Genomic DNA, 23,405 nt, shown 5'->3' on the forward strand with positions numbered 1-23,405 from the left:
TGAAATTAATTTACAATTGATGTAAATGAGAGGAGAATCCAGATGTACATTTGTGTACGTGAGAGGAGAATCAGGCCCCATAAGTATAGTTTTTTGAAACATATTGAAGATATGATTTTGTGGTTAATAGACAGAGCTGGAAGTACAAAACAAAATAACTTCAATTATGCATTCCTTTGAGAACAGTATCCTCACAGTTGTACATTTAGTTCAGGAACGGTGTACATGTTTCCCCATTTCCTGACAAGCAACAGAAGAAAATGTCCATGCACAGTTTGTTCCTGAGGCAGTTTCCAAAGTTTGACTGAAGAACTCAAGAAAAAGCTCTCCCTTTTGTTGTCTAGTTTTTAATATGTTCCTTTCCCAATTGGCATGTTGTTTGTTTGGATTTGGTTTCAGCAAATGTGCTTTTAAAAACCTCCGATTCACTGTGAAAACTTCTAAAGTGAGTGTATGAATGTCACAGTAGTTTCCATCATGCTTTTATTGGGTTTTGTAACATTTGAAAGCACAGGAAAATGAGCAAACACTAGCCAAACCCATGGAGAGGCAGCTATACTATGAAGTTGGCAGCCATTTTGGAACCTTTCTGACATTCAGGCATTCTGTATGTGAGACACTGTTACTTAATTTTTTTATTTGTTACTGTTTCTCAGGAGGGAGATTTAGATAGAATGACAGGTGTTCAGTGGGTGTTATTCTAGAGGAGTCAAGATAAATGGGACTGTATGTTTAACAAAAATATGACAGCAGGTCCAAGTCTCTCACTTGCAGTGGTGGCTCCAGGCACCAGTGCTCCAAGTGCGTGCCTGGGGCGGCAAGCTGGGGGAGGCGCCCTGCTGGTCCTTGTGAGGGTGGCAGTCAGGTAGCCTTTGGCAGCTTGCCTGCAGGAGGTCCACCGGTCCCGTGGATTCGGCGGCAATTTGGTGGCGGGTACACCGAAGCTGCAGGACCGGCAGACATCCCACAGACCCACCCCCAAAGGCAGCCTGCCTGCTGTGCTTGGGGCGGCAACAAAGCTAGAGCCACCCCTGCTCACTTGTGTACCTGGGCACAATCATGTGGCAATATTTTATGGGTAGGAGCAGTAAATACTAAGCTATTTCTTTCACTGGTTAAATGAAGGACTCTCTCTAGCTCAAAGTATATTGCCTTTCACTGGCAGTTTTTAAAAGCATCTGCAACATAACATTGTTTAAAGTTTTATCATGTCTTTTGAAGATGGGTTGTATTCAGCTAACGGTTCACAATTTTTGCCTGTAATCCCTTATAATAAAGGATGATTCCACAGGACTGTGTCTCTCTCCAGCATATAGGATCTCTGAATACTGAAATGCCTAGGAAGCATCAACTCCTCTTGCCTTATAACCCAACTTGGTCACAGTGGTCAACTCAAGCTCATTCATAAACACAATTTCAGAAACATATTAGTAATGCTCCCAATGCCTTTAGTGATATCACTACAGTTCCTGCCATTGGCTCAGGCACTGATCTTTCTGGCCTATCCTGCAATTGCTGTCTTTTCTATATCTGCCATCTTTGCTGCTTTTATTTGCATTTGCATCTGTATTACATTTCTCAGTGCTAAAGCATTTTGTTCATTTTCCCTTACAGTTTTCTCCCTCTGGGCCAAGTCCTGGCCCTCTCTGGTTTCATGGTGTGGAACTCTATGGAGTGGGAGAGCTGTGTAGACTGAAATGCTTCTTGAATTCCTCTCTCATGTCTCCTCAGAGGCACTTCCATAAGGCTTCCATGGATGTTTTCTGTGAGCCTTCCTGTAAATCTGCCTACAGCTAAAGTCAGTGGAACAGGGAATGGATCACTTGATGATTACCTGTTCTGTTCATGCCCTCTGGTACACCTGGCATTGGCCACTGTCGGAAGACAGGATGGTGGGCTAGATGGACCTTTGGTCTGATCCAGTATGGCCATTTGTATGTTCTTATTAACAGATTCTTTCCTGTCTGTCACTCATCCAGATGGACTAAATGGGCCGGTGTGGCTCCCAACAATGATTCCCTAGCTGACAGTTCAGGAATGGATTTCAGGTTCCATGGAGTGAAGATACCACTTGCCTAGTGGAGAGAGAAGTGTGAGAACTCAGAACAACCAGTGCATGGTCCTCATGCCACCACCTCCCCCACACTGACATATTCTGTGGCCAGAGCAATGGGAAAAGAGAGGTGATGTATCTGTAGAGGGTTGCTCTAAGAAGTGGCTAATTCTTTAGCTTTTCTCCTTGAACAGCCCCTCTGAATCCCATTGGTGCCTAGTCTGATTGTCAGAATAGGTCAGGTCAGTTCCTTGCCAGCAAGCATGGAAATAAGAGATTTCCATGCCCCTGTTTCTTTGTATAGCTCACGACTTTGTCTTTTATCTCCAGCTTCCCATCCATAATCCTTGCTTTGTAGGTTTTGCCACGAAATATAGTAGAGTTGTGCCTCTCATACTGAGAGTGCTAGTCTTCTGAGTTTCCTTTTTCATATTAAGAATTAATTTTGTATTTGGAAATGAATTAAAATAAAATTCATTACTTTTATTATGCATGGAATCTGAATAGAAACTCCTGTTTGGGGATGAATTTAATATTGCAACTGGAATGATGTGAAATAGTCATAGGGACCGACCAAATTCACTGCTGTGAAAAATGTGCCACCAACCGTGAAATCTGAACTCCCCTGTGAAATCTATATTGTAGGGTAGACCAGATTTCACAGAGTTGGGGGGCCAGAGAGAAGTGGCTGCTGGCTGGGAGCCCAGCTCCAAAGGCAGCATCGTCTCCAGTAGCAGCGCAGAAGTGAGGGTGGCATGGTATGTGGGGGGTCGTCAATTTTTTTTGGTGGAGGGGCAGGGCTGGCCTTACAGGTCGGCAACCACCCAAGGCCCCATGGTCAGGGGGTGCTGTGGTCAACTCCTCCACACACAGCCAGGACAAAGCCCCTTTAACTACCAAGCACTGGATCTGAAGCTGAATAGGGGCAGAGCTGAGGACACCCCAGCTGGGGGCTCCAACTGTGCACTGGGCTCCAGCTGCTAGTCCCAGATGGACTGGACAAGAATAGGACTTCCTCTTCATCTGCATGAGCTGCTCCCGAGGCTGGGTCAAACCCATCTCCGGGAACCTTCCTCGGCTGCAGAAAGCTCCACAGCTGCTGGTTGAGAGTCCAGCTCTGAAGGCAGTGCTGCCACCAGCATCAGCGCAGAAGTGAGGGTGGCATGGTATTGCCACTCTTACTTCTACGCTACTGCTGGTGGTGACAGTTCTCTCAGAGCTGGGCATCCAGCCAGCAGCTGCCCTCCAGCTGCCCGGCTCTGAAGGCAGCAGCACAGAAATAAGAGCCTTGTGACCCCCCGCCCATGACCCTGTTTTTTAAAATCCAATGATCATGAAATTGATCAAAATGGATTGTGAGTTTGTTCATAGCAAAATCCAAAACACAAAAAATGACCCTGGTGGACTCTTGGTCTCTCTATGAGGGTGGGGAGAAACCCTAGCATTTTTGTGTGAAATTTTCCATACCAGCAAATATTTTATCAAAGTTGAGTGTGGAATATTTTCCATCACTTAGATGCCTGTAGAAAATTCCAGGGCACCTTTTGAATATGACTGTAGCACCTTATTTCTCGCCCAATAAAGCAGATTTTACCACCTAAACTACCCTTTGTTTTCTCAATGCTTGCAGTTTTTTGGGATAAAAGAGTGATAAGAAATCAATCGTTCTCTGGAAAAAAAGAGTGTATATTTTCTCCCACATCACACTTTATTTCTTCTGCCTTTTTAATGAGTGCTCTGTGATTTGGGTGGGGGCAGAGCCATAACTAGCTATTTTTGCACCCGAGGCAATAATATAAAATTGCGCCTTCCTCCCCGCCATATAATTTAATAGTAGTTACTTTGTAAAAAAAAGAAAAATATGTAAATAACAAGAATAATAATGATAATAGAACGTTTATTTATTTTAATCATAAGTTCTGCATACAAAATCAACTAATACATATAAGGTGTGCATCATAGTGCATGTAACATACTATTTAAATAATTGCAAATAAACTTTAGCTGTAGAACAATATCAGATATGATTAGCGATTATTTTTCAAAATTGTACTTTTTGCACTTTTAATGAGGCAAATTCATTGATAATTACATCAAAATTAATATTATTCGCTACTTCATGTTCTATTGACAAGATGGACATATTTGTTAATCTCTCCTGACCCATGGTTGCTTGAAGGTAGTTTTTAATTAATTTAAGCTTACTGAAGCTTCTTTCGCAAGAAGCAGTGGTTACTGTCAAGCAGAGAAATATTCTTAATGAAATTTCTAAATTTGGATAAGATTTGGCCAAATTATATTCATGAATTAACTGAAGAAGGTCCAAACTAGTTGCACATGAAACGTTTGGAAACAACACTAACGCCTGATGTTTAAAACTCTGAATCTCTGACGAAATTTCTGAAGCATTCAAATCGCTGTCATATTTGAGACTTAAATCCACTGCTGCTTTTTGAAGATTAGTAGTGTCCATTTTAGCAAGCGAATCACCCGAAAGAAAGTCGAAATCAGAAGATATCTCATTTAAAGTTTCATATCTCCAATTTAACTCAACTATTATGGTGTCAAATATGGTTTTTATTTGTACTTTGAAAGATTGTTCAGCTGATAAATTAGAAGATGGTCTGCACACTCATTAAGTTGCTGCTTTTTTACTTTTCGCTTTCTGGATTCAATAAATTCTGCTGGTATTTCTATATTTTCAGCCATTTTTTTTTACAATCTATAAAAATATTGACCATATCGTTATCGCTTTCATGCCTCTCTTGTAAAATATTTTGTAATCCGTTGCTCATTTTACAAGCCTGAAAAACAGTGACACCTTTTGCTTGTAGGGCTTTATTCACTTTGTCAATAAGAGTTAGGATATTGCGCCGTATAGATAACGTGCAAAAAATTCATAATTTTTTTAAGAAGGCTATTAGCTGTTGATATGGCTTCTGGACATTTCAATGCAACAGCAACATTTTTTAGAGCCTTGCTCACTTCAGTAATCTGCAAATTTAAGGCTTCAATTGCATTAGCTCTTGATGACCACCTAGTATCAGCATGACCTTTTAGTTATACTTTTAACATACCCATTAAAATATCCCAGTGACTGGTTGAATGAGAAAAAAATGTGTATAACTTTTGTACAGTGGCAAAGAATGAAACCATAGTAGAATTTATGGAAGCTGCATGTACTCCAACTAAATTTAGACAGTGGGCTGAACATGGTACAACATTTGCTAATCTATTTTTTTGCTAAATGACAGCTTTAACGCCTTTGTACACACCTGACATATTTGCGCCATTATCATAGCCTTGGCCTCTCACATTTTGAAGATCAAGCCCATCATTTTTGAGCTTCTTTATTATTTCTTTGGCTAATCCACTTCCCATTTTTTCTTTGGTTTCAATGAAGTTTATGAAACTTTCTTCTATAGATACAATTCCATTATTGATTCTCACATACCTCACAATCTGGGACATTTGCTCTTGATAAGATATGTCTGATGTGCAGTCCAGAAGGATAGAATAATATTTATCTTTTTTTATTTTGGATATAATTTCATTACGAGTTTGGTTTGCTTGTAAGCCAATAAATTCATTTTGTATAACCGGTGAAAAATAACTCACTGAACCTTTTTTGTGAGTTACAATGTTCTGTTTTAGTTGAACATCATAATGACTTATAAATTCCAATAGATTAAGAAATATTCCCAAATTAGGGTTTTCTATACTGCTACATGATCCTCTATGTGGTAAATTGTTTTGGTGCAAAACATCACGGCATCAAGAATTATTTTTAGAATTTTTCTCCATTTTTGTTTATCAATTTCAATAGCTTTTTGTAGTGCATCATCGACACATTCTCTGCTTAGTAATCTCTTTTGTAAGGATTTTCATTTACAGAAATTTTCACGATGATTAGTTGAATTTTCATGTTCCACAACACAGTTTAAATTTTTCCAATCATTATATCCTACTTTCTGATTTGCAATATTAGGTTTGGTAAAGCGCTGATCAAATAACATGCATGGAAAACAAAAAATGGACGTACTGGTTTCCAAGTAAATAATCCAATTACACTCTACGGTTCCACCATTAAAAAGCTTTTTAAAAAAACAGTCTCCTGAAAATTTTCTTCCATCTTCCAATGTTGATTCATGGAAATCTGCAGATTTTCCCTAGTCAGGTCCATGTTCAATAAGGTGGCATCTTATTTTATCATTTATACAGGGCCAAGATGGTGGATCGTTAAAATTGATTTCAATTATTTGCCTTGCAGAGGATTTATGTTGCCAATCACAGCCGTTCACATTAGCTTTAGTCATGATATCGAAGGTATTGAGAGTCTCATCATTTTCAGTAATCGATACTGAAGGTGAAGTTGTAACCTCATGATCCAATTGCTGGTCGATAGCAACAATAATTTCTGAGGTTGTATAATTCTCATTGTTACTATTAGATAGCAGTGCCAAACTTATGACATCAGAGACGTCAGCTATTGGTGTGTTCCCATCATTTGATGCATTTTTCACTAGCCATTTCCCCATTGTCATTGACATTTTTTCATTTTCTACTGTAGCATGTTTTCGTCATTTACGGTACTCTGCCCCAGTCGGATGTTTAGAATTCATACTATTGATAATGCAGGGACTGGAATAAAAATTAAAAATACATAAATAAATGTATTAACTTCATCTCAACATTAAACAAAATATTATAGAGATCACGGATTCCCAGTCTGTGATCTCCATAAGAAATAAAGAATGATAAACAAAGGCACTCACCGTTTGGTGGGTCTTAAGCGGATCTGAGAAGTCCTAATATATAATTAGCATGTGCTCACTGTGAATACTAGAACTCGATGACAGACAAACGTACTGATGTCATCTTTTTCTGTGCCTCTCAGCTTTGCGCACCCGAGGCAGGTGCCTCACTCACCTCGCCCTTGTTGTGGCACTGGAGGGGGGGGCAACATTTTCATTTTGTGATTGACTAGTTTGTTGAGCAAACTCTCATTTTATGCCTGGTGTTTTGTAAAACAGGAGCTGCAGAAATAATTGTGTTCTTCTTCGAGTGATTGCTCACATCCATTTCAGGTAGGTGTGCGCGCCGCGCGTGCACGTTCGTCGGAAACTTTTTACCCTAGCAACTCCAGTGGGCCGGCAGGTCACCCCCTAGAGTGGCGCCGCCATGGCGCTCGATATATACCCCTGCCGGCCCACCCGCTCCTCAGTTCCTTCTTACCGCCGTGTCGGTCGTTGGAACTGTGGAGCGCGGCATAGCTGTCCTCCACGTCCCTAGCTCTCCTTGTTAACTACCGTTATTGTTACAGTTGTTAGTTAGATCGTTAAGTGTAGTTAGTTAAGTAATTAGGTGTAAATAGTATTGTAGATAGTTGTTCGCCGGTCTGGGCTGTAGCCCTTCCCGGCACCCGGCACCGGGCTCATGCCTGGTTCGCCGGGCTTTAAGCAGTGTGCGGCCTGTAAAAAGCCTATGCCAACCAGCGACCCCCACGACGCGTGTCTGAAGTGCCTGGGGGAATCGCACAGGTCGGACAAGTGCCGCATCTGCATGGCTTTTAAGCCCAGGACAAAGAAGGAGAGAGACCAAAGACTCAGGACTCTCCTCATGGAGGCGGCACTTGACCCGGCAGCTTCACAGGCCGTGATCTCGGCGCCGGCACCGGATCGCACCGGCACCGGGAAGACTCCCCGGCACCGACCTTCCCCGGCACCGGGTGCAGAGGCGAGACCGTCAGCGTCTGCTACTCCAGCCAGGCAGACCCGATTGGAGCGCCCGGCATCGACATCAGCCGCGGCACCACCGGCACCATCGACTCCGGGCCCGGTGGGTCCGTCGAGTCCGGTGCCGCCAAGCTCCCCCATAAGATCTGGGGTTGAGCTATTGGTCCCATCCACTCCGGAGACCTTCGCCTCGGCACGGGACCTTATCGCCCTAACTGAGTCTACTCAGCTGCCACCCCCGGTACCTCCGGTGCGGGTCGCATCTAGAGGCAAGCCCATGATGATGGCACCGTCTCGGGACTCGCGCTCGCGATCCAGGTCCCGACGCCACGGTCGCTCGAGATCCCACCGCCGCTCGCAGTCCCGGCACCGCTCCCCTCGGTGGTACCGGTCGCACTTGCGGCACCGATCGACCTCCAGACGGTCGCGGTCTGACTCCAGCCGTCGATACCGGCACCGTGACTCTAGGAGCCAGTCTCGCCGTCACTCGCCGAGCAGGTCGACCTCCCGGCACCGAGCTGGTGGCAGGTCCCGGTCCCGGTCGACCTCCCGGCACCGCGTCGGTGGCAGGTCCCGGTCCCGATCCCAGCACCGAATCAGCGGCCGGTACCGTTCCAGATCCCGGCACCGAGACAGAACCCGGTCCCGATCCCAGCACCGCTATGACTCCCTGTACCGATCCCCGGCACCGAGAAGATCTTCGGTGCCGACCCGCGCAGACCCTTACCAGCCGGGGTCGGCCCCGCCATGGCCTTCTAGGCAGCCGTCGGTGTCTTCTCAAGCAGACAGCGTGTATGCGCTGGGCACCGACAGGCAGGCGGCATTGTTTCAAGACCCTCTGCAACAGGACCAAGGTCCGCAGCAGTGGGGGTTTTGGACCCCTTGGGCATACCATCAAGCCCAGGGCCCCCAACAGCTTCCTGCTAGGCCTGCAACGACGGAGCACAGAGTGCCGGAGGCTTCGTTGTCTCGCCCCCCTCCCTCCCCGGAGAGGAAGGATCCAAGCAGCAAGACCCTGCTCTTGCTCCTGAGACAGAGGCGAGGGCTGAGGGGGACCCCCCACTGGACACTTTCTTGCCGGGGGTCTCCTCATCCTCCTCCCCTGATGAAGCGGTGGCTGGCACCTCCTCCAGTAGCCCTCCTCCGCTGGATCTCAGGGCGCACCAAGACCTCCTTAGGCGAGTAGCTCAGAATCTGAGCCTGCAAGCCGAGGAGGTCTCTGAGATCGAGGACCCTATCGTCACCATCCTCTCGTCTGATGCTCCCACCAGGGTCGCCCTACCCTTCATTAGGACGATCCAGGCCAACGCCAATACAATCTGGCAGTCACCGGCCTCCATCCCCCCTACGGCGAGGGGCGTCGAGAGGAAGTACATGGCCCCCTCCAAGGGCTATGAGTACCTCCACGTCCACCCGACACCGTGTTCCCTGGTGGTGCAGTCGGTGAACGAGAGGGAGCGTCATGGGCAGAAAGCTCCAGCCCCCAAATCCAAGGAGGCCAGACGTATGGACCTCCTTGGCCGCAAGGTCTACTCAGCTGGGGCCCTTCAGCTCAGGGTTTCAAACCAACAAGCCCTGCTCAGCAGATACGCTTTTAACTCGTGGGTGGCAGCGGACAAATTCAAAGAGCTGCTGCCACAGGAGGCCCGCCAAGAATTTGCGGCCATTCTGGACGAGGGCAAGAAGGTTGCACGAACCTCGTTGCAAGCTTCTTTGGACGCTGCAGACTCGGCTGCCCGCACCCTCGCCTCGGGGGTAACGATGCGCCGTATCTCCTGGCTTCAGGTCTCTGGCCTTCCACCAGAGCTCCAATATACCATCCACCTCCCGTTCGAAGGCCAGGGCCTGTTTTCAGAAAAGACAGACCCCAGACTTAAGAGTCTCAAAGACAATCGGGTCATTATGCGCTCCCTCGGGATGCACACGCCGGGAACGCAGCGCAGACCCTTCCGGCCACAGCAGCAACAGCAGCGCAGGCCATACCCCCAGTTCCGCCAACGGCAGGACCTCAATAGGCGCCGTGGCAGGAATGGAAGGCGTAGGCATTCGGGGAACCAGGGGGGGCAGAATCAAAGCTCCTCTAAGCCCCCGCCTGGACCCAAGCCTTCGTTTTGAAGGTGCGCCTGAGGGCGCAGTAACAGTTTCCCCCACGGATCCTTCCCCCCCGTTTTCCAACCGCCTTTCGTTTTTCCTCCCGACGTGGACCCAAATAACATCGGACCGCTGGGTCTTGCGCACGGTGCAGACGGGATACCACCTGCAGTTTATATCGTTTCCTCCTTCCCGCCCCCCTTCCTCGTCCCTCTTCAGTGACCCCTCTCATGAGCAATTCCTTCGACAGGAGGTACAGACGCTCCTCAACAAAGGAGCTATAGAGGCGGTTCCAGAAAACGAGAAAGGCAAGGGGTTTTATTCCCGCTACTTTCTGATCCCCAAGGCCAAGGGAGGCCTCAGGCCTATCCTCGACCTGCGAGAACTCAACAAATACCTAGTGAAGTTGAAGTTCCGCATGGTATCCCTGGGGACCATTATCCCATCCCTGGATCCGGGAGACTGGTACGCCGCCCTCGACATGCAGGACGCTTATTTTCACATTGCCATTTGGCCACACCACAGACGTTTCCTTCGATTCGTGGTGGGCCGCCTTCACTATCAATTTGCAGTCCTCCCATTTGGCCTTTCTACGGCCCCGAGGGTACTTACAAAATGCATGGCAGTCGTTGTGGCACATCTCCGGCGCAGTCGTATCCACGTGTTCCCTTACCTAGACGATTGGTTAATTCGGGGCACGTCGGAGCTACAGGTTTGCAGCCACGTCCGCAAGATCACCGGCCTGTTTGCTACCTTGGGCCTCATGATCAACATAGACAAGTCCACCCTGCTCCCCACGCAGAGGGTGGAGTTCATCGGGGCCGTCCTGGACTCCACCGTGGCCAGGGCTCTTCTGCCGTTACCGAGGTTCCAGGCATTGTCGGCGATCGTTCAGCGATTGCGGGCAGCCCCCTTGACATCAATACGGACATGTCTAACCCTGTTAGGCCACATGGCAGCATGCACATTTGTGACCGGTTACGCTCGGCTCTGCATGAGGCCCCTCCAGTTGTGGCTCATCGCACATTACCGGTCGGCAAGGCAACCACTAGACATGCTGATCACAATCCCCCAGGGGGTGTTAGATTCTCTCAGCTGGTGGCTAGACCAGTCCCTAGTGTGTGCGGGGCTCCCTTTCCACCCACCTCAGCCTTCGGTGTCCCTAACAACGGATGCCTCAGATCTCGGCTGGGGGGCCCACCTGGGAACCCTGAGAACACAGGGCCTGTGGTCCCCGCAGGAGGTGAAGCTGCACATCAACATGCGGGAGTTGAGAGCGGTCCGCCTTGCTTGTCAAACGTTCTGTCACCAGCTTCGAGGTCGTTGTGTCGCGGTGTTTACCGACAACACGACGACCATGTACTATATCAACAAGCAGGGCGGCACCAGATCCTCTCCCCTATGTCACGAGGCGATGCGACTCTGAGACTTTTGTGTAGCCCACTCCATTCACCTCACGGCTTCCTTCCTCCCCGGATACGGAACACGCTGGCGGATCGCCTGAGCAGATCCTTCCTGTCACACGAGTGGTCCCTTCGCCCGGACGTCGCCCTCTCAATTTTCCAGAGGTGGGGTTATCCCCGTGTGGACCTCTTCGCGTCCGGGGGGAACAAGAAGTGCCAGGCGTTCTGCTCCTTTCAGGGCAGGGAGCCCGGGTCTATAGCGGATGCCTTCCTTATTCCGTGGACGACCCACTTGTACTACGCCTTTCCCCCGTTCCCACTGGTCCACAGGGTCCTTCTGAAGGTGCGCAGGGACAGGGCTCGCGTGATCATGGTAGCCCCGGCGTGGCCCAGGCAACATTGGTACCCCATGCTGCTGGACCTGGCCATAGCCGACCCAGTTCCCCTGCCCCTTCACTCGGACCTGATTACCCAGGAACACGGGACTCTCTGTCACCCGGACCTGCAGTCGCTGCACCTAGCGGCATGGTTCCTGTGTGGCTGACCGGTTCTGAACTGCGCTGCTCCACCCCGGTACGGGAGGTACTTTTGGGCAGCAGGAAGCCTTCCACTAGAGCGACATACTCGGCCAAGTGGAAGCGTTTCTCCTGTTGGTGCGTGGAGAAAGGTCTCTGCCCTATGGAAGTTTCGGTGGCCAATATCTTAGACTATGTTTGGTCCCTCAAACAACAGGGCCTGGCGATATCGTCTTTGCGGGTCCACCTGGCAGCTATCTCCACCTTTCACCCGGGTGGGGATGGCCGCTCCGTTTTTTCTCACCCGACGGTGACTAGATTCCTGAAGGGGCTGGAACGTTTATACCCTAACGTCCGTCTCCCTGCTCCAACCTGGGATCTTAACCTGGTGTTATCTCGGCTCATGGGGCCCCCCTTTGAGCCGTTAGCTACTTGCTCCCTACTCTATCTCTCTTGGAAGACTGCTTTTCTAGTAGCTATCACCTCAGCTAGGCGGGTGCCAGAACTCCGGGCTCTCGTGGTAGACCCCCCGTATACAGTCTTCCACAAAGATAAGGTGCAGCTGAGGCCACACCCTGCCTTTCTCCCCAAGGTGGTCTCGACCTTCCACATCAACCAAGAGATATTCCTCCCGGTTTTTTTCCCGAAACCTCACTCTTCAGGCAGGGAGCAACAGCTCCACTCGCTTGACGTCCGTAGGGCTCTCGCGTTCTATGTGGAGAGGACCAAACCGTTCCGCAAATCCCCCCAACTTTTCATGGCAGTAGCGGACCGCATGAAGGGGCTTCCTATCTCCTCGCAGAGGTTATCCTCATGGGTAACGTCCTGTATCAGGACCTGCTATGAGCTGGCCCATGTTCCTACGGGCCGTGTGACTGCGCATTCTACCAGGGCGCAGGCGTCGTCGCTGGCTTTCCTCGCCCGTGTGCCCATCCAGGAAATCTGTCGGGCAGTGACCTGGTCATCGGTCCACACCTTCGCTTCCCACTACGCCCTGGTCCAGCAGTCAAGAGAGGATGCGGCCTTCGGATCTGCAGTGCTCCATGCCGCGACTTCTCACTCCGACCCCACCGCCTAGGTATGGCTTGGGATTCACCTACCTGGAATGGATGTGAGCAATCACTCGAAGAAGAAAAGACGGTTACTCACCTTTGTAACTGTTGTTCTTCGAGATGTGTTGCTCACATCCATTCCACACCCGCCCTCCTTCCCCACTGTCGGAGTAGCCGGCAAGAAGGAACTGAGGAGCGGGTGGGCCGGCAGGGGTATATATCGAGCGCCATGGCGGCGCCACTCCAGGGGGCGACCTGCCGGCCCACTGGAGTTGCTAGGGTAAAAAGTTTCCGACGAACGTGCACGCGCGGCGCGCACACCTACCTGGAATGGATGTGAGCAACACATCTCGAAGAACAACACTTACAAAGGTGAGTAACCGTCTTTTTTGAAGTCTGGTTCTCCTTCTGCATTAACAGAGGATGGTTGGGCTTTTGGTTAAAACACTGAATTGAGTCTCAGGTGACACAGATTCAATTCATGGCACCACCAGACTGCCTCTGTAACCTTGAGGAAAGTATGGAGGCCATATCCTCAGTTTGATAAAGAGGTATATGTCCACTGAGCTTCAATTTACAGCAGCTGAGGATTTAGCTCTTAATCTACATGTCACAGTTCCCCATCTGGTAATACTTCCTTTCTCCCACTCTTTTTGTGTCTTGTCTATTTAGCCTGTAAGCTCTTCAACAAGGGACTGTCTCTTACTAGGTACAGCATCTAATGTAATAGAGTCCCAATCTTATTAGGGGCCTCTATATAATACTGTAATATAAAAGTATATATAAGTAAGGCCCCATTTAATGTGTGGTATTGAGGAAATTGCAGATCCCGCAATATTAGGCTTCCACCACAGTTTTGATTTTAATTAGCTTCCTTTGTACAGTCCATTATTTTGCATACATTTTGAGGTTTGCAACACACATGTTTTTCCCCATTAGTACAGAAGAACTTCATTTATCTGAGCTGATAGTGTCTGGGGCTTGTGCTGTCAGCCCCATGCATTAATGACTGTAATATAGTTGCAGCAAAATGGTTTACAAAAATTAGGAGGCGCAACATAATACTTGAATGTGTATATTGTTCCGGCAAATTTTTCTTCCCTGGCTTTCCCAAAGTATCGCAATTAATAGAGGTCCATTATTACTTTTCTACAATTTTCCATGTCTTGTCCACAACTCAGCTGCAAATATTTGACAATCATTCCACAATTCAAGTAAATAATAAATAATAATAATAAAATAATAACAGTAATAACAACAACAACAATGAAATATTAATCACAGTTGACTTACCATTGGCCACAGTCTTACCCTTTTACCTTGTATCTGTTGTGCTGATGTCATTATTACAGGCCTAGTGTTTGCATCACATTATTGAGCAGCTCTGCAAAAGTGGACATAGCATGGTTCATGCACTGCTCAAACCACCATTATTGCTAAAATTCACAGAAAAGCAAAATTCCAGGAACAAGAAAAGGCCTAAATTCTTTGCAATTTTTTTTCTGTTTTTTCACAGCTCTAATTGCAGCTCTAATACAAAGCAAAGCCCTTGTAGTGATTATCCATCTGCTATAGTCACTGTCTGATAGACTTCATTGTTATGTGATGTATGTATGATGATTGCTTTGTGTTTTGTTTTTACTGCTGTGGCACATGTTAACATGACAGTAGTTAAGAGGCTATGAGCATTTTGCCTATCTGTAGCAACATTCAGAACTATATCTTTTGACCAAGAAAATCTACTCCAGACTGAAACTTGTTACACAATTTCTCATCTTAGTGTCATGAGTTTTTAATTGATTCAACTGTTTTTAAGTTGTAGAATCTTGAAGTAGCTAAGAACAACTTTGTGGATGAAAAACAGAAGGAAGGTTCTAATTTGCCTTTGTCAGATGAAGTCAGACCCTTAATATTACCTTAGGGTTATTCTGTTTCTATTCATATTTGTAATAGAGCTATATAGAGTGCTGGGTTTTACAGGACTCACTGACTGAAGGGATAATATTTGGGCATGCAGATACACTTAGCAATAATATTGAACACAGTAAATAAGAGGGTCTGAAACAACTTGTTCCCTGTTAGGCTGATTGTGTAGACTAGTAACAGCAGGATAACATATGCACTATGTTCTCAGTCTGAATGCATAATTTCTGCAAAGCTTATTAAATGGCAGTTTATATTTCCTTAGAAAGTTTGACGTAGTACATTAACTGAAAGACTTGCTTATTTTTATTGCCTTTGCGTTCCTGTAATTTACAATAAAGCTGCTGCATTCTTTTGCATAACAAAAGGGATGTGCATAGTTAATCACTGAATGTCCTGGCATAATGAGTGTATTAGGTATTTTAGCATCTGTTATAGTTAGACTTTACTGTGGCCATTAATAGATAATTCTCGCACTGTACAGAGATAGGGAAATTATTTTTTCCCAGTGTTACAAAGCAATTTGAAGTGATAGTTGTAGTATTTTCTTGCTTCAAACTAGTATTTAATTACTCAACTATGTTGCATTTGGAGTCAGGTCTCTGTGGGCAAGGACAATATAGCTGAAGTTTTCATTGAGCAAGATCTCCAGTCTCCCATAGGTCAGAAACTAAAAAGATTTTAAAGTTTCTGTATTTCCTAGTATCTGACTGTGTTTGCCAGGCTGTCTTGTAATACTTATTACAGAAAATGGATTCCCCAGCATAACACTTAACAGATCCGACAGCTAGACAGGGGATGAGCACTGCATGACACAGTGTGAATCTGTTTTTCCCACTGGAGCAGTGAAGTAGCTAAGACAACATGCTTATAACAAGTACACAATTTTCCAAACAGCCTCTGTTGCTGACTGCAGTCAGTTTGGAACCTTCTTATGTCTCATCCGGTCTCAAATAATTAACCCATTCTCCACCTTCTCTCAGCTAAATAGATTACCCTGTCAGTACAATTACAACATTGTTTTTAGTGTCCCTAGAGCTCTGAAGGAATCCAACATTGAGTGATGTGCTATGGAGCAAGAGCACACTGTCACTGTCTTTGAAATAATATGAAGAGTGCTAAGTAAATTCAGACTACAGTTTATATTGAGGAAGTGGCATATCTCAAAGCCCTCTCCAAAACGCCGATTCTACTGGTGTAGCTTCTATGCAGTATCTCATTGGCATTTCCTCAGCAGCCACTGAAAGTACTGTATAAGTCTTCTTGTAGTCCATTAGATAGAAGCAGTGAATTTATTTTATCCTGTAAGTGCCTAGTTAGTCCGTGAGAATTCCATCCTTGGCAGAGCTGGTGAACTCTTGGATTTGAAAGCAATTCTATGACACCTGCTACAAGAGGATCTCCAATAGCTGGCAGCAGCAGCAGCAGCAGAACTGGTTTCAGCTGATCAAGAGAGATATGGATTTCTAGGGTAAGATTTTCAAAAGGGCTCAATGCTGACCTTACTCTGTTCCCATTGGAGCCAGTGTAGGGAATCCTTAGCTGGTGAAAGTAGCATAGGTGGCTCACTCCACCAACAGAGAGAGCATGACAGAGGCAGGATGCAGAGTGGCTGGTACATTCTATGATCCAGCAGTTTCTCAGTACAACAGCCTCAAAAGGCCATTACATACCAGTGCAACTTAGGTAAGCTAGGAGACCAGCTCTAAGTAATGCCAGGGCTGAAGCAGCTCCTGGTTGGCCACAGGACTTGTGGGCAGGGTGGGGAGGGAAGGTGGTAGAAAACTATATTTGTTTCCCTAGCACTCACACATTTATAGGTTCACTGAGTGTATGTTCAACCACATATATGCAAATTCTTAACGAGTTCTTTTATTACGCTATTACCTACATCAGGTGTGGTCTGAGGAATTAAATGTGTGTCCAAATGTTTTATTCTAGTGACTATAGATGTAAATGAAAAAATAATGGAAATTTCTTCTTACATCTATCTTGTTATAGATTTAAGAATATAATCTTATAATCCTTCTTGGATGGTTCTTTTTTAGATTCTCTCCGGTATTCTCTCCTGCTTGGCTACAATATGCAGTACACATCAAGGTTAGAAATTAAATTTACTTCCATTTTCAGAACTAGGCACTCAAAGCAAACAATCCTGAACAGCAGCAAATGCAATTCACAGAATGCACCTTACTTTAGAATAGGTTGCAAAACAAAAGATAGCAGCAGCAACAACTACAGCAATCTTCTCACGCAGCCAATATTAAGGGAAGTAAAAGGGAAGATTGTCATGTCTGAAATCATAGGAACATTTTTATTCCCACTTGGCTTTGGTTCTAATATATATACATGTTACTCTAAGGTGCCAAACTCAGCATCCAATGGAATTCTGGAATCAGCCCATTCTCTTCTGTATCAGTTAGTTGTTGTTTATGTCTAGCTAGCTACTTCCAAGGCAAGATCAGCAGAATGTTCTCTTGGCTCCAAGAAATTACTTTGTCCTGACCTTAAATTGTGAACAAACAACTATGTCTTCTGTGTGAATGTTAAATACTCCTGGGGATGTTTCTGGCATCTGGTCCAAACAATTACTGAACTAATCTAAATTATACAAACTCCTACTATTCATCAAGGTCAGTTTGCAAAGATTTGCATAGCTAGACAAAGAGTTCCAAATACAGAGGATAAGCTAATGAAAAGCATTGCACAAACAAGACTAACCTCAGAAATGAACACTTGATCATTTAAGCAAACTTAACATAGGGTTTTTTGTGTGTAATTATTTTAACAGAACAGAATTGGGGTTTCAAACTCAAGCGCTCAGAAGTTATGAAAAGACAGAAATAAGGTTACCTATGCAACCATAATAAAGCCCCCTTGTGCATATACATTATGATTAAGGCCCTACTTAATTCACTATATTGTGGATCCCACAATATTAGGCATCCACTGCAATTTTGACAGCAAAAGCCATGCTGTGCGCAGTGCGAACTATGGGAGCCCTGGGCAGCCGGCAGCGGAAAATCACCAAGAAGTAATAAGGACCTTATTACTGCAAGTAAAAAGGTCCATTATTACTTTTCCACAATTTTACATGGCTTGTCCACAACTCAGCCTCAATTTTTGGACAATCATCCTGCGATTCAAATAGGGTCTTAATTACGATACAATCTTTAATTACAGGATCACATATTTTTTCAGTGCACCAGATGGACAGTGCTTGATTAATGAGCAGCTAGTCAAGATTTTGTAGTATTCTCACTGTTCAGTGTGCAGCCCCATGCCTTATTTACTGCACACCATTCAAATCCTGCTCTGAATACAGAATTATTAATTTCCTCATGGGATTTTCTATAGCCCTCATCACTGTAGTATTTGAGAGCATCATAAACATTCCTGAATTTATCTTCACAGAACCCCTGTGATGGGAGGGGCTATCATTACCCCCATTTTACATAGAAGGAGCTGAGGCACAGAGAAATTAAGGTCAGAAGTATCCACTAATTTTGGATGCCCCATTTGAGACACATAGGACATGATTTTTTCCGAGGACACAGTACTTTGTATTGATATCTTTTTTTAACCCAATTTTAGCCAGTTTTTAGGGCCAAGTGGGCTGCTTTTGTTAGGGGGAGAAACTGGTGATGGAGTCAGGTATTTTTTGATGCAACCCTGTTTGTTTACAAAGAATGTTAAGTCTTGTTTCCCTGAACACAACAGAAATCAAACACTAGGAGACCGTTTCCTTGCTCACAGTTCCAAACCTCTTTCAGCCACCACTTCAAGGGTTATGCTGGTGTTTCTCTACGTGTGTCTGGGCTTCTTTGCTCCTGTTCTGCATCCTTCTGTGTGTTTTTGCTGGTTCTCTCTCATGCACAAACACACAGAGCTCCACAATCAAAGCCCTAACCTCTGTGTTTGCTATATCAGTCCCCAGGGAAATCTCTTGGGCCACATAATTTAGCTTCTATTCAGGCCTTGCCATGTGCATCTTGTGTTTTGGATGGTAGCTCCTATTGCTTCAGCTAGCTGGTCCCATAAAGGAACTTGATGTTTCTTACATTTATCCTAAATGAAGGGTGGTGGTTATGCCCACCAGCTTCAGTGAGTTTCACTGAACCTCACTATTACCCTAGCATGACAATGCATTCAAGCACAACTCCCTTTGACTTCTGAGAGTGTTCAGCACTTCTACAAATCAGTCCCCGGGATCTAAACTTAGGCACCCACAAAATGAGGAACACAGAGCTATTAACCACCTGTGAATATTTTGGTTTAAGTGACTTGCCTAGCATTGCATAGGAACTCTGTGGTAGAGGCCAGGATAGAATCCAGTTCTCCAAGGTTGCATTCAACTGTTTAACCATGAGAACCTCCTTTCTTTTCCTGCAATTCCCTGACTCATTCACCACATGCCTTCCAATTTCTGTAGGAAGCATTGGTCGTATAGATAGCAGTCTCCTTTACTTGATTCACCCCCAGAGTTGGTCCACCAAGTGCTCTGAATGAGGAAGGTGTCCTATGGAAAAAATAGTGTGTGACTATGTAACTAAAAACTGTATCATAATGCATACGCACAAGGGGGCCAAGTGAAGGTGTCACAGGCAACATTAAGGCTGGCATTTCCTGTATTTTCAATGCTTGACTTTTAGCCTTAATTATATTCTTCTAACGTAGCTTTTTGTGTGTAATTACACTGGCTTTTTAAAATGCAAACTGAAAATACAGAAATTTAATCACATGGTATTATATTGACACCCACATGGGTCATGCGCTGGGTTGAAACCTATAAATCCTTGTACAGACCTCTGCTGCTTGAGCTAATGGAGTAACTGAAAGCCGTAGTTTGTTGTCCTCCTCTGGGTGGATGAGCACTAGAGGGGAATGAGACACATTCAGATATTTCCTGACAGCAGAGGAATACTGAGACTCAGGAATCTTGGGTTCCATTCCAAGTTTTGGAGAAATGTGTGTTCTAGTGGGCGCAGACTCATCTACCCTTTTCCCCTAAGCTTGAGCTTTATGCCCCAATCTCTCCCTGTCCCAATCCTGTCTCTTCCTCATGCCTCCCTCTTTCACATCCCATTCTCCTTGCCTGCCCAGTCCCAGTCTCCACTCCCTCAGACTTCTCATCTCAGTCCCATTCTTTTTGCCTAGTCAGGCCTAGTCACCCCTTCTGAGGTTGCTGTCCAGTCTGTTCCGCACACCCAGTGTTCTTGCTCAGCCAGTTGCAATTCCCCACTCCTGGCTCTGTCTGATCTCTCTCTCCCCTTCTGCTGGTTCCTAGTCTTCTCATCCAATCTCAGTCGCTTCCTCCCTGTCCATTCCGGCTCTGGCTCCTTGTCTTTGCTCAGCCTGTTCCAGTTCTCTCCCCAAATGCCAGCTCCTTGTCAGATATCGCTCTCCTTCCCTCCATCCCCCCATATCCGCCCCATTGGTTCATAATTCCAGTCTCCTTTTCCATCAAGTTTCAGTCTCCCTTCCTGCCTGTCCCTGCCTACCTTCCCCCACCTCCAGTTCCCAGTCACACTTCCTTTCCTCCCTCCAGGCTCAGTCTCACCAGTCTCCTTGTCCCATTCTCCTCCTTTCCCTGCTCCAGCTTCTGTCTGCTTTTCATTTGAATCAAATGGCTTCCTCCTCCATGCTGCCTGGGTACCAGTAAGGGATTTGGGGGTGGGGGTGGGGGGTGTTGTCATTACAAGCACAGGAGAGACAGACTCCTTGCTCTTACTCCTGGTGCCTGGTCCCAACCCCACCATGAGCAGCAATTACAGGAAAATTCCTTCTATACCCCTGTAGTCCTTGGCTGGAGCTTTTTCAGTCATTCTGTAGGGATGGGGCATGCACTGTCTTATCCACATTAGAAGCTGTGAGAGGCTCAGGCATGCTCAGTGAGGAAAGCATCTTTGAAGATTTGTAGCTGACTAACTCTATCAAGTCTCTAGCGAGCATGTGTGAAGTGCAATTTTTCAAAGGCTTATAACTTGGCTGCATTTGGGTGGATTTTTGCAGGGCTGGAAAAAGGCACATTCCTGACACAAAGGCCACCCCCTTGCCAAATTTCAAATCCCTGCTCCAAAGCAAGGAGGGCAATAAAACTTCTCTTTTTTTTTTACATGGACAAAACAATGTATTTATTCCTAGACTCATTCTCAGAAATGGCTGAATTGTTTAGGCTAAAATTTTCCAACAACATTCAGCCTGAGGCAGACAGCTGACATGGAAAATTTCAGTCCAAATGGTTAAAGTCTGGCAAAGTTATAAAGTACTGAAAGCAGGGTCTTATAAAGGATGTGTCAGGCAACCTTAATAATAGGCAGCAGTACCAGCCCTACTTACTTAACTATAATGAAACTCTATGTACTAGAAGATCTATCTATTTTATGTGGCACCTGTCACAATGGTATCTCAGTATCTTTCTGACGTAGGTTACATAAATTACTCCCCTCTTGCCACTCTACAGCTATTAGAAATTATAATGTCAAAATTCTATTTTTGGTATCATGTAAATAGTCTGTTGCATCTCCCTTTTATTGTACTTGAATCCATATTACCCAGGAGTCAAGAAAGGAGGAAATCTCTGTGGTTCTCCTTACAGAATTTTCCTGGCATTTCCAAATCTGGTTGGGAGCCATTAGAGTGGGGAGACTGTGCATTTTGAAAGCTATATGCCCTCATCACTTGCTGAATTTAGGGGATCTTCAGGGATGAGGCTCCTCTCACTGTGAGCTATTCTGGGACAACCTCTGGCTTCATTTTCCACTCCCACTCCCTGATAGAATGGCTCCTAATAGAGCCATGCTGACAATGCTGAGTATGTTCAATTCTTTTGAAGTGTTTAACACTGGACATGCTCAGAGGCTTAACCCAAGAACTAGGATAGTCATATCCATACAAATGTTCCATAATTTCATTTGCATAGTCATTCCTGTAGCAATAGCTTTATGCTTTTCTTTACACTCTCCTTTTTTAGTTTCCTTAATTCCTCTAAGACCCACCTTTAACGCAGGAATAACAGAGCATATCCATACTAGGACAGATTGAAATTTTTCACGTGACATTTTTTGTTGTTGTTATTGGGGTTTTTTGGGGTCAAAAATAACCTTTTTAAAATACAATTTTACTTTGTGAAAAGTTACCAATTTTGTTGGAATTTGTTGGTGGTGTATGGGGAAAAAATTCATGACTTTTTCCATTTTTTTTCCTGATTTATTAATCAGAAACATAATTGAAAACATCATCAACATGGTTATTGGATTTTTTGTTTGTTTACCAAAAATCTGGCCTTAATTAAATGAAGAAAATTGATAATTATGTCAATGGCGTTTTCAATTTTCTTTAAATTGGAGGAGATGGAGTTGCAAACACATTTTGAAATAAAATGGGTCAGTTGTAATTAAGATTGAACTTAAATGTAAGTTTACGTTTTTCAGCTTTTTCTGGTCAGTAAATTTGCACAAAGTGTCCCAAAGCAAATATATGCATATATTGTGTTTATTCTGTATGGGAGTCTTCGTGGGGGATTAGATGGTGGCACACTAGCATCTGTCAAATCTAATTATTTACTGGATAAATTTCTAGTATTCTCAATAAGATTGTTATTGCTAGCACAGGAAAGTACTGAGAATCTGATTCTGAATTTGGGAGATAGAACAATGTATTCAGATTGTAAAATCATTAGGGAAGAAGCAATTGGTTAAATACTATGTAAAATTAAATTTCAGATTAGAACGTGGTCCTTTTAGTATATCAAGTCCCAATAAAGTAAAAAAAAAAAAGGTGCAATTAATTGCTTGTGAAAAATTGCACCCATGCAAAACTAGCACTCCTATCTGGCTACCTATTTTTACTATCCAGGTAATTCAACTCAGAAGGAGGATCCAAATTGTCCAAAAATTTAGCTGGAGTGAGAATTCATGATAAACAGTGAAGCCTTTTGACATGGGTGCAAGACAGTGTAGCTTCGAATTGTATAAGTTGCCAGAACAGGAAATATTCCTGCAGGCCTCCTAAATAGTTAGCTAAAAAACGTATAAAAAAGAGACCTGAGTGAGATTATCTTGGTGATTTGATTCACCATGTGAATCAAGGAGGTTAAGCACACAAGGTGAATCTTATTGGCAGCAGATACTAACTGCAAGAAAACTAATTTGGGAAGTTAGAGAGGAGATGCAGAGGAAAAATTGGCAGAAAAAAACCGAACATTTTAAGAGGAGACAGTAAGATTCTGCCTGCTGCATAGAACTTTGTTCTGTGTGTTTCTCTGTCTGACCATTTGAAGTCCATATAAATAAGCTATTTTAAGTCATATTTCTAATTAAATTGTGTTTATATTGGCCCAGATTACCAAATGGGAAAGGAAAATTCCGTGAATTTCTTCTAAATTTGTACCCTGGAAGAAGCCAGAGGGTCAGCCACCAAGCTCCAAGGATCCACACTGTGTGCCTGGCCTCTTGCACCTCTCCCTCAGTTCACTGTAGAGCCATAGTGAAAAGACTTCTGCTGTGGGAAACAGCCCCAATTTAAAGGGACATGCATTGCACTGAAGGGGTGCCACTCAACAGCTAATACAGCTTCAGGGTGCATAAACTTCTGAGTGGCTTCCCTTTGGGGACGATGGGCATCTGCTGTGG

At 45.0% G+C, this 23,405-nt stretch overlaps 1 protein-coding gene across 6 annotated transcripts in view; it reads left to right on the plus strand.

Annotated features, from left to right (window-relative positions):
- The window catches only part of TMEM117 (transmembrane protein 117), a 393,879-nt gene that overhangs the window by 335,574 nt on the left and 34,900 nt on the right, over positions 1 to 23,405 (plus strand). The window contains exon 7 of one of the 6 annotated variants that reach the window (XM_050936255.1): positions 16,821 to 16,872. The exons of the other annotated variants lie outside the window; for them this stretch is intronic. Within the exon in view, the coding sequence (XP_050792212.1) occupies positions 16,821 to 16,872 (52 nt within the window). The remainder of the gene's footprint in view (positions 1 to 16,820; positions 16,873 to 23,405) is intronic. 6 annotated transcript variants of the gene reach the window in all.

The sequence above is a fragment of the Gopherus flavomarginatus genome, chromosome 1, assembly GCF_025201925.1.
Source record: "Gopherus flavomarginatus isolate rGopFla2 chromosome 1, rGopFla2.mat.asm, whole genome shotgun sequence".
NCBI classification, from domain to species: Eukaryota; Metazoa; Chordata; order Testudines; family Testudinidae; genus Gopherus; species Gopherus flavomarginatus.